The sequence below is a fragment of the Aquarana catesbeiana genome, linkage group LG08 (genome assembly GCF_042186555.1).
Source record: "Aquarana catesbeiana isolate 2022-GZ linkage group LG08, ASM4218655v1, whole genome shotgun sequence".
NCBI classification, from domain to species: Eukaryota; Metazoa; Chordata; class Amphibia; order Anura; family Ranidae; genus Aquarana; species Aquarana catesbeiana.
This window is the reverse complement of record NC_133331.1, coordinates 286,011,795-286,024,213: the sequence shown is the minus strand read 5'-3', so window position 1 is coordinate 286,024,213 and position 12,419 is coordinate 286,011,795. Positions and strand designations below refer to the sequence as shown.

Genomic DNA, 12,419 nt, shown 5'->3' with positions numbered 1-12,419 from the left:
AGCATCAATTCTTCAAGGTCCCCACAGTGCTTGTGCACACAGTTTTTGAAGGACCTCGTCAGGTAGGTTGTTCCAAACATCTTGAAGAACTAACCACAGATCTGTGGATGTAGGCTACCTGAAGGCTCCATTCACACTAGCGCGTTTTTTGATGCATTTTGCAGAAATGCATGGGAATTTTTTAACATGGGTTCCTATGGAACATGTTCACATCAATGCCTTTTTGTACCTCTGCGTTTTTGGAAAGTTTCAGGGACTTTTTTTCATGCAAAATGCAGCGTTTTGCATGTAATAGAATTCAATGGACCAGCATCAAAAATGCAAGTGCAGTGTTTTTGCAGCATTTTTACAGCGTTTTTGCTGCATTTGCATTTTTGGCGGTTTTTTTAGACCGTATACAGTCTAAAAAAACTGTAAAAAAAATAAAAATGCAAAACGCTAAAAAACACTGTAAAAACGCTGTTCAAAAACGCAGCATGCATCTACAAAAAAAACTGCAGAAACGCTCAAAAGCAACATGCATAGATGTGAATCGAGCCTAAGGCTCAATCCACATCTATGCATGTTGCTTTTGAGCGTTTCTGCAGTGTTCTTTGCGATGCTTGCCACGTTTTTGAGCAGCATTTTTGCAGCGTTTTTGCGGCATTTTTGCCGTGTTTTGCTGTATACAGTCTAGAAAAAAAACACCAAAAACGCAAAACGTGTCAAAAACGCAGCAAAAACGCTGTAAAAATGCTGCAAAAACGCTGCACTTGCGTTTTTGATGCTGGTCCATTGAATTTCTTTTACATGCAAAACGCTGCATTTTGCATGAAAAAAGTCCCTGACGCTTTCCAAAAATGCAGAGGTACAAAAAGGCATTGATGTGAACATGTTCCATAGGAACCCATGTTAAAAAATTCCCATGCATTTCTGCAAAATGCAAAATGCATAAAAAAACACGCTAGTGTGAATGGAGCCTTAGGCTGGATTCACACCTATGCATGTTGCTTTTGAGCGTTTTTGGAGTTTTTTTTTTCATGCCTGCCACGTTTTTGAGCAGCGTTTTTGCGGCGTTTTTGCCGCGATTTTGCCGCGATTTGCGTTTTGCGGTTTTTTTTTTTTTTACAGTTTTTTTTTACAGTCTTAAAAAAAAATAAAAAAAAAAAAAAAAACGGCAAAAACGCATCAAAAACGCTGCAAAAACGGTGCACTTGCGTTTTTGATGCTTGTCCATTGAATTCTATTACATGCAAAACGCTGCATTTTGCATGAAAAAAAGTCCCTGACCCTTTCCAAAAATGTAGAGAAACAAAAAGGCATTGATGTGAACATGTTCCATAGGAACCCATGTTAAAAAATTCCCATGCATTTCTGCAAAATGCATCAAAAAACGCGCTAGTGTGAATGGAGCCTCAGGCTCCATTCACACCTATGCATGTTGCTTTTGAGCGTTTTTGGAGTTTTTTTTTTCATGCTTGCCACGTTTTTGAGCAGCGTTTTTGCCGCGATTTTGCCGCGATTTGCGTTTTGCGTTTTTTTTTTTTTTTTTACAGTTTTTTTTTTTTTACAGTCTTAAAAAAAAATTAAAAAAAAAAAAAAAAAACGGCAAAAACGCATCAAAAACGCTGCAAAAACGGTGCACTTGCGTTTTTGATGCTTGTCCATTGAATTCTATTACATGCAAAACGCTGCATTTTGCATGAAAAAAAGTCCCTGACCCTTTCCAAAAATGCAGAGAAACAAAAAGGCATTGATGTGAACATGTTCCATAGGAACCCATGTTAAAAAATTCCCATGCATTTCTGCAAAATGCAAAATGCATCAAAAAACGCGCTAGTGTGAATGGAGCCTCAGGCTCCATTCACACCTATGCATGTTGCTTTTGAGCGTTTTTGGAGGGTTTTTTTTCATGCTTGCCATGTTTTTGAGCAGCGTTTTTGCTGCGTTTTTGCCGCGATTTTGCCGCGATTTGCGTTTTTTGTTTTTTTTTTACAGTTTTTTTTTACAGTCTTAAAAAAAATAATAATAAAAAAAAAAAACGGCAAAAACGCACCAAAAACGCATCAAAAACGGTGCACTTGCGTTTTTGATGCTTGTCCATTGAATTCTATTACATGCAAAATGCTGCATTTTGCATGAAAAAAAGTCCCTGACCCTTTCCAAAAATGTAGAGAAACAAAAAGGCATTGATGTGAACATGTTCCATAGGAACCCATGTTAAAAAATTCCCATGCATTTCTGCAAAATGCAAAATGCATTAAAAAAAGTGCTAGTGTGAATGGAGCCTAAGGCTCGATTCACATCTATGCATGTTGCTTTTGAGCGTTTCTGGATTTTTTTTTGTGATGCTTGCCACGTTTTTGAGCAGCGTTTTTACAGCGTTTTTGCTGCGTTTTTGCCGCGTTTAGCGCTTTGCGTTTTTTTTTTACATTTTTTTAGACTGTATACAGTCTAAAAAAAAAAAGCCAAAAAAGCATCAAAAACGCATCAAAAACGCTGTAAAAATGCTGCAAAAACAGTGCACTTGCGTTTTTGATGCTGGTCCATTGAATTCTATTACATGCAAAATGCTGCATTTTGCATGAAAAAAGTCCCTGACCCTTTCCAAAAATGCAGAGGTACAAAAATGCATTGATGTGAACATGTTCCATAGGAACCCATGTTAAAAATTTCCCATGCATTTCTGCAAAATGCAAAATGCATCAAAAAACGTGCTAGTGTGAATGGAGCCTAAAAGTGGTAGTCCATGCAAAGACGAAAATCCCTACATCTATACACACTACAACCGATCTAATACTAACCTCTCTATCCCTGTAAAGAAAAAACAAGTATACATACCTTTTTGGAAGCTGATCTGACCCGCTCTGACACGATCTCCAGAGGCGGAAGCTCTGCAGAAGACACAGCCGACAACCGCAGTGAAATGCATGAGAAGTGACGTCACCCATAGACTTACTATGGGGCTTCCGTTGTCGTCCGTTTTCACTGCACCCACCTCCACAGGGAAGCCACGGCTGAACAGCTCAGTGTGGGATCCGGTCGGAGCGGGTCAGATTGGCTTCCATAAAGGTACTGTATGTATACTCATTTTTTCTTTACAGAGATAGAGAGGTTAGTGTTAGATCGGTGTTGTGTATAAATGTAGGGATTTTAGTTTTTGCATGGACTTCCACTTTAATCCTTCTGTCTCTTCATGTCATCCCAGGCAGACTCCATGATGTTCAGATCAGGGCTCTATGGGGGCCAAACCATCACTTTCAGGATTCCTTCTTCTTTACACTGAAGATAGTTCCTAATGACATTGGCTGTATGTTTGGGGTTGTTGTCCTGTTACAGAATAAAGTTGGGGCCAATCGCCTCCCTGATGGTATGATAGATAAGTTACTGCCTGTATTTCTCATCATTGAAGACACCATTGATCAGGCAGCGTTGAGGACTGTAGATGCAGTGGTTGGCCAAGTAAACATAATGCAGACACATCATGCTTACCTCCTTTCGACATCGGAAGATGCCTAGCAGTGCCATCAGCACAGAACTGGTGAAAACCAGTAGAACCCAGGTACATTCATCAACTGTCCAGAGAAGTCTGGCCAGAAATGGTCTTCATGGAAAAATTGCAGACAAAAAGTCATACCTCTGACATGGAAACAAGGCTGAGCGACTCAATTATACACAAAAATATAGGAACTGGAGTGCAGAAAAATGGCAGCAGGTGCTCTGACCCCAAATATATTCTGCAGCAGGACAACGACCCCAAACATACAGCCAATGTCATTAACAACTATTTTTGGGGAGAAGAACAAGGAGTCCTGGAAGTGATGGTTTGGCCCCCACAGAGCCCTCATCTCAACATCATGATCTCTGTCTGGGATTACATGAAGAGACAGAAGGATTTGAGGCAGCCAACATCCACAGAAGATCTGTGGTTAGTTCTCCAAGATGTTTGGAACAACCTATCTGCCGAGTTCCTACAAAAGCTGTATACAAGTGTACCTAGAGGAATTGATGCTGGTTTGAAGGCAAAGGGCGGTCACACCTAATATTGATTTGATTTGGATTTCTCTTTCTGTTCATTTACTTTCTATTTTGGTAATTGATAAAAATATTAACACTTCTATTGTTGAAAGCATTCTTCATTTACAGCATTTTTTCACAACTGCCTCTAACTTTACACAGTAATGTACAAAAGTTTTGATAATGACACAAATATGAATTTTCATAAAGTCTGCTGCCTCAGTTTTTATGATGGCAATTTGCATATACTCCAGAATGTTATGAAGATTGATCGGAAGAATTTCAATTGATTGCAGAGTCCCTTTTTGCCATAAAAATGAACTTAATCCCATAAAAAAAATTCCACTGCATTTGTGAAGAAGGCTTCAGGGCGCCCAAGAAAGTCCAGCAAGCGCCAGGACCGTCTCCTACAGTTGGTTCAGCTGAGGGATCGGGGCACCACCAGTGCAGAACTTGCTCAGGAATGGCAGCAGGCAGGTGTGAGGACATCTGCATGCACAGTGAGGTGAAGACATTTGGAGGATGGCCTGGTGTCAAGAAGGACAACAAAGAAGCCACTTCTCTCCAGGAAAAACATCAGGGACAGACTGATATTCTGCAAAAGGTACAGGGATTGGACAGATGAGGACTGGGGTAAAGTTATTTTCTCAGATCAATCCCCTTTCCGATTGTTTAAGCAAAAGGGAGTTTGGGACTTTAAAATGAAGCGGTTGGAATGCGGAGGGTTAGAAAATATAAATTTAATAATCATAGTAGATATAGTACAGGGATTTCATATATAATTAGTACACAAATGAAGCATATAAGGTAGAAAATGCATGCAATAAATATATAATCATACTAGGTAGATGATATTTTAGAGTAATGTTGGTACAAGGTAACAATGGCCTAGGGTGCCAACTGTGGCATGCCCGGTAGCTGGAATTATAATCGCACAGTAATGATAGTACTCATAATAGGTACCAAAGATGGTGTGCCCGGGACCCGGTATTAGAATAACGTAATACGGATAATAATATTGGTAAAATAATGATAACATCATCAAGGTGCAAGTAGTTAAGATTGAAGCATCAAGTGTAGCTCGACGCGTTTCGTGGATGATTTTTTCAAATTCTGACAAACTCCAAGCATTGATTATGGAAGAATGGGCTGCCATCAGTCAGGATGTGACCCAGAAGATGATTGACAGCATGCCGGGGCAAATTGCAGAAGTCTTGGGGGAAAAAAAGGGGTCAACACTGCAAATATTGACTCTTTTTATATAAACCTAATATAATTGTCAATAGAGCCTTTGACACTTATTAAGCAGCAGACTTTGTGAAAATTATTATTTGTGTCATTCTCAAAACTTTTGGCCACGGCTGTATATCCCGCTTCAGCTCTGGAAGGTTTACCCCCTTCACGGACATTTTTTACGATACGGCACTGCGTTACTTTGACTGACAATTGGGCGGTCGTACGATGCTGTACCCAAATAAAATTGATGTCCTTTTTCCCACAAATAGAGCTTTCTTTTGGTGGTATTTGATCAACTCTGCGGTTTTCTATTTTTGAGCTATAAACAAAAAAATACTGACAATTTAGCAAAAAAAACAATGTTTTTTACTTTCTGCTATAAAACACATCAAATAAAAAATGTTAAAAAATTTAATTTCTGCATTAATTTAGGCCAAAATGTATTATGCTACATATTTTTGGTAAAAAAAAATCCCAATAAGCGTATATTGATTGGTTTGCACAAAAGTTATAGGGTTCAAAAACCATGGGATATATATATCTATGGAATTTTTTGTTTTTCTTTAATAGTAATGGTGGTAATCAGTGACTTATAGTGGGACTGCGATATTGCAGCAGACAAATTGGACACTAAATGACACTTTTTTGGGGATCAGTGACACTAATATAGTGATCAGTGCTACAAATATGCACTGTCACTGTACTAATGACACTGGCTGGGAAGGGGTTAACATCAGGGGCGATCAAAGTTTTAAATGTGTTCCTATGGAGTGCTTGCTAACTGTGGAGGGTTGTGCTTGTACTGTTGGAAGGCAGAGATTCATGTTCCTGCTTAGCAGAAACATAGGATCACTTCCTTCCCTACAGACAGAATGGCGATATGCCTTGTTCCGTTCTGCTTCTCTTGGGAATGATTGGCGGGTCCACTGGACATGCTGAATGGCTCCCGCTGTGATTGATCACAGCGGGAGTTGGTGGCTGGCAGCAGGCATCCGCGCCCCAGACCCGGAAGTGCAAAATCACATAGCTGTACGGAGAGCCACCTTGCCACCATATATGAATTGTATACGGTTAGCAAGCGAGAGCTCGAGGCAGAAAATAAAACCAATCACTGATCTGATAAAAAAAAGGGTGTATTGATTTAATCTATATTCAGGTGATGTGAATATGGCAAGTTTGGGGGGTGGGGTCAGGGGCATATTTTGGCAATTCTACCTTGGGTATAGGAGAATCTTGCTCTGGCAATGGGTAGTGGACAATCACATGTAATGTCTTTGTAATATCTTTTTTTCTTGTAGTTTTCAGTTTGTGATTTCCCCAAACTATGAACCGAACACCTTTAAATTTTTTTCTTATAAAGCATCTTTTGATCTTTCCTGGTTGGCTCACCCACAGAGTAATATCAGGGTATTAAGGTAAGACAATGTCTATTTTTTGCAGAGATATAGAAATGTTAAGCAGTTTATATATTGGTTTTCTCCAGTGCTTCCTTGTATCCTCAGTTATTTTTCATTCCGGTGGATAGAGCTTCTTCTCTCACCTGTCCACTTTGCTCTTGTATTTTCCTTTTTCTTTGCTTCTTAGATTAGAAATGGCTTCTTCATAAATGTGAAGTGGCAGCCCGTCCATCCATGCATCCTACCCCCTGATCTACATGTAGGGCGCTGGACCATGAATTCCAATAGGGGGGTTGAAGCACATGATTAGAGCCAGAGGATCTAATAGGCTTCAAAAAAGGGTGGGCTCCAGGCGCAGAGCACTGTGCCCAAAGCCCACCCAGTTATGTTACTAGTGAATGAATATTCGCTATCGCCATACTGATCCTCCTCCAGACCAATCAGGAATCGGTCTTGAGACCCGTCACCTGATTGGCTGAAAGGACATGGTGATTCTATTGGAAGTCACCATGATGCAGAAGAGGAGGAGAGGACACAGGAGCCGCTGCCCGCCGCCCGTAGGAGTCCGCAACCTGCCTGCTGCCTGTAGGAGCCCGCAACCCACCCGCCGCCCGTAGGAGCTCGCAACCCGCCCATAACTTAAATGGGGTATGGGGCTTGATGGGGGGGTGCCACCAACCTGGGGGGTGGTTGTTTTCCACCCCCCCAAAAAAATAAAAAATCCCAGCCACCACTGTAAGTGTGACCCATTGCTTTCCAGTACATGGGGCTTTGTGATCCTTTAATGCTTTCATTGTTGGTTCTCACTGCCTATGGAGAATTTCTGACGCAGTTGGGTTTGTCTGATAGGGAGGGGTACTAGACCCCCTCTCATACCCCAACTTCCCAACATTCCCTATTCTGCTTTGTGCTATCCCTCTTTCTTCCACCATTTCTTTTCACATTCCTTTTTTACGTGTTTCTTTCCCTCCTTAACCACTTCAGACCCGGAAGATTTTCCCCCTTAATGACCAGGCCATTTTTTGCGATACGGCACTGCGTTGGTTTAACTGACAATTGCGCGGCCGTGCGACATTGTACCCAAACAAAATTGATGTCCTTTTTTTCCCACAAATAAAGCTTTCTTTTGGTGGTATTTGATCACCTCTGCGGTTTTTATTTTTTGTGCTATAAACAAAAAAAAGCAACAATTTTGAAAAAAAACAACAATATTTTTTACTTTTTATAATAAATATCCCCCAAAAAATGTTAAAAAAAATTCTTCATCAGTTTAGGCCAATAGGCATTCTTCCAGATATTTTTGGTAAAAAAATAAAAATCGCAATAAGCATATATTGATCGGTTTGTGCAAAAGTTATAGCGTCTACAAAATAGGGGATAGATTTATGGCATTTTTATCATTTTATTTTTTATTTTCACCAGTACAGGCAGTGATCTGGGATTTTTAGCAGGACTGCGACATTGCAGCAGACAGATCGGACACTTTTTTGGGACCATTGGATGAGCCGAACACCCCCCTGTTCGGTTTGCACCAGAACTTGCGAACAGGCAAAAAATTTGTTTGAACACACAAACACCGTTAAAGTCTATGGGACACGAACATGTATAATCAAGTGCTAATTTTAAAGGCTTATATGCAAGTTATTGTCAAAAAAAGTGTTTGGGGACCCGGGTTCTGCCCCAGGAGACATGGATCAATGCAAAAAAAAGTTTTAAAAACGGCCGTTTTTTCGGGAGCAGTGATTTTGTTAATGCTTAAAGTCAAACAATAAAAGTGTAATATCCCTTTAAATTTTTTACTTGGGGGGTGTCTATAGTATGCCTGTAAAGGGGCGCATGTTTCCCGTGTTTAGAACAGTCTGACAGCAAAATTACATTTCAAAGGAAAAAAAGTCATTTAAAACTACTCACGGCTATTAATGAATTGCCGGTCCGACAATACACATAAGTTCATTGATAAAAAACGCATGGGAATTACCCACAGGGGAACCCAAATTTTAAAAAAATGACGTGGGGGTCTCCCTAGATTCCATACCAGACCCTTCAGGTCTGGTATGGATATTAAGGGGAACCCCGCCAAATTTTTTTAAAAAACTGGCGTGGGGTCCCCCTTAAAACCAAAATTTTAAAAAAATGACGTGGGGGATCCCCTTAAATTCCATACCAGGCCCTTCAGGTCTGGTATGAATTTTAAGGGGAACCCCACACCAAAATTTAAAAAAAAATGGCGTGGGGTCCCCCTAAAAATCCATACCAGACCCTTATCCGAGCACGCAACCTGGCAGGCCGCAGGAAAAGAGGGGGGACAAGAGAGCACCCCCCCCTCCTTAACCGTACCAGGCCACATTCCCTAAACATTGGGAGGGTGCTTTGGGGTAGCCCCCCAAAACACCTTGTCCCCATGTTGATGAGGACAAGGGCCTCATCCCCACAACCCTGGCCGGTGGTTGTGGGGGTCTGCGGGCAGGGGGCTTATCGGAATCTGGAAGGCCCCTTTAACAAGGGGACCCCCAGATCCCGGCCCTCCCCCCTGTGTGAAATGGTAAGGGCCTACCATTTCACTAAAAAAGTGTCAAAAATGTTAAAAATGACAAGAGACAGTTTTTGACAATTCCTTTATTTAAATGCTTCTTCTTTCTTCTATCTTCCTTCAGTTTCTTCCTCCATCTTCTTCTGGTTCTTCTGGTTCTTCTGTTTTTTCCTCCGGTGTTCTCATCCAGCATCTTCCTCTGTGGCGTCGGCGTCTTCTTCCCTTCTTCTCCGGGCTGCTCTGCATCCATGATGGCATGGAGGGAGGCTCCCGCTGTGTGACGCTTCTCTCTTCATCTTCTTCTCTTCATCTTCTTCTCTTCTTCTTCTTCTCCTTATCTTCTTCTCTTCATCTTCTTCTCTTCATCTTCTTCTCTTCATCTTCTTCTCTTCATCTTCTTCTCTTCATATTCTTTTCGGGCCGCTCCGCATCCATGATGGCAAGGAGGGAGGCTCCCGCTGTGTGACGCTTCTCCTCTTCTGACGGTTCTTAAATAACGGGAGGTGGGGCCACCCGGTGACCCCGCCCCCTCTGACGCACGGTGACTTGATGGGACTTCCCTGTGATGTCACGGGGAATGCCACAGGGAAGTCCCGTCAAGTCCCCGTGCGTTTGAGGGGGGCGGGGTCAACGGGTGGCCCCGCCCCCCATTATTTAGGAACCGTAAGAAGAGGAGAAGCGTCACACAGCGGGAGCCTCCCTCCATGCCATCGTGGATGCGGAGTGGCCTGAAAAGAAGATGAAGAGAAGAAGATGAAGAAGATGAAGAGAAGAAGATGAAGAGAGAAGCGTCACACAGCGGGAGCCTCCCTCCATGCCATCATGGATGTGGAGCGGCTCGAGGAGAAGAAGGGAAGAAGACGCCGACGCCGCGGAGGAAGATGCCGGACGAGAACACTGGAGGAAGAACCAGAAGTACCAGAAGAACCAGAAGAAGAAGAAGATGGAGGCAGAAACCGAAGGAAGATAAAAGAAAGAAGAAAGAAGAAGCATTTAAATAAAGGAATTGTCAAAAACTGTTTCTTGTCATTTTTAACATTTTTGACAGTTTTTTTGTGAAATGGTAGGGGTACTCCCTTACCATTTCACACAGGGGGAGGGCCGGGATCTGGGGGTCCCCTTGTTAAAGGGGGCTTCCAGATTCCGATAAGCCCCCTGCCCGCAGACCCCCACAACCACTGGCCAGGTTTGTGGGGATGAGGCCCTTGTCCCCATCAACATGGGGACAAGGTGTTTTGGGGGGCTACCCCAAAGAACCCTCCCAATGTTGAGGGCATGTGGCCTGGTACGGTTCAGGAGGGGGGGTGCTCTCTCATCCCCCCCTCTTTTCCTGCGGTCTGCCAGGTTGCGTGCTCAGATAAGGGTCTGGTATGGATTTTTGTGGGGACCCCACGCCGGTTTTTTATTAAATTTTGGTGCAGGGTTCTCCTTAAAAGCCATACCAGACCTGAAGGGTCTGGTATAGATTTTGAGGGGGACCCCAAGCCGTTTTTTTTTAATATTGGCCGGGGTTCCCCTTAATATCCATACCAGACCTGAAGGGCCTGGTATGGAATTTAAGGGAACCCCTCACGTCATTTTTCTTTTTAAATTTTGGTTTGGGGTTCCCCTGTGGGAAATTCCCATGCCGTTTTTATCAAAGAACTTTTATGTGTATTATCGGACCGGCAATTCATTAATAGCCACGAGTAGTTTAAATGACTTTTTTTCCTTTGAAATGTCATTTTGCTGTCAGACTGTTCTAAACACGGGAAACATGCACCCCTTTACAGGCATACTATAGACACCCCCCAGGTACGAAATTTAAAGGGATATTACACTTTTATTGTTTGACTTTAAGCATTAATAAAATCACTGCTCCTAAAAAAAAACGGCCATATTTAAAACTTTTTTTGCATTGATCCATGTCCCCTGGGGCAGGACCCAGGTCCCCAAACACTTTTTATGACAATACGATGTGTCATGAACCTTGGAATACTGGATTGTCATGAAGCTTGGAATAGTGGCTGATTCATAATGCTGGGACAAATACTGTTAGGAGATGCTGATGTCAATTCCAGCCACCTGTCTGTCTGTTGCCTGCTAGAATGTGTATTGTAAATAAGTCTACTATGGGATCTAAGAGTCATTAGATCCCCATTGTTGTTTGTGTTAATTAACTCTGCTATTGTGTGAAGAAGAGTCTGTGTTGATTTGTGATAATGTTGATTGTGTTTTCTGAGCTACAAGACGGCCAGTCTGGCCTAAAGGTCATGTCAGAGTCATCTAGGCTGTCTAAAGGGATTAGTTAATTAGCCCATGTTGATTAGGTTTCTGGTCACAGGTGTATGTCCAGAATAATATGAGCAGGAGGTATACACCTCCACTTTTACTGTATAAAAGAGCCCGTATTCCTTGCAATAAAAGAGATTCCTGGTTGAACATACAGCCTGCCTGGTGTTTGTTCTGAGCTACACAACTGGATTAGAATGGCACATAGCTGTAGTTCTAGTCCCGGAGCATCAGATGACCGAACCATCAGATGTTGCGATCTGCAATCTGATTCTATAGCTGCAGAGGAGTGTCGGGAGAGTGGAACCGAGCGAGCAGGGGCTTGTTACACCATGAATATAAGCCTTTAAAATGAGCACTTTTGATTTCTCCCATAGACTTTTAAAGGGTTTTCCGCGACTCGAACTCGAAGCTCATCCCTAGTGGTCAATAAACTCTAAAGGAGTGTTTCCACTCACCTTGTGAAAAGGGTTACCGAGCAGTCCTCTTCAGACTCTTCTAAAGAGAAGATACGGATGAACATGACTGCAAGAATGCTGCATTGCTCAATCAACCAAGGATAAAGATGACAACGCCTAACAGGTTGTAACATTCATTATGTAGTCAGTACACTCTAAAGGAGTCATTTCCACTCACCCTGTGAAGGGACAGGATCCAGGAAGTTGGCATATGTCTCCTGCCTAGCTCGTATAAAGTTTGGGCTGTCCATCCTGCTCCGCTGGGATGTGGTCCCTGTGTTTACATCCTAAATGCATCATTTATCAGGGAGCCCCTCTGCTGATCTGTGGGGTGGCATATGAGGTGTAAATCACTCTCAACGGGGAAGCAGTGCAATGTCATGGCTGGAGTGGACACTTGCCTTAATATTACAGAGATACCGAGCTTCCTTATGAATGAGGCACTGCACTGCTGCTTAATAGTCATTGAACAAGCTCAATGTTTTTTTGCCTGTCTTCTGCAGAAAAACAAATGCCAACCCCAAATAAAGA

General features: G+C 42.4%; 1 protein-coding gene across 4 annotated transcripts in view; it reads left to right on the top strand.

Moving 5' to 3' along the window:
* The window catches only part of LOC141106559 (NACHT, LRR and PYD domains-containing protein 3-like), a 392,742-nt gene that overhangs the window by 87,831 nt on the left and 292,492 nt on the right, over nt 1-12,419 (top strand). For all 4 annotated transcript variants that reach the window (XM_073597418.1, XM_073597419.1, XM_073597416.1 and 1 more), the window contains one exon: nt 6,531-6,647. In XM_073597418.1, the coding sequence (XP_073453519.1) occupies nt 6,531-6,647 (117 nt within the window). The remainder of the gene's footprint in view (nt 1-6,530; nt 6,648-12,419) is intronic.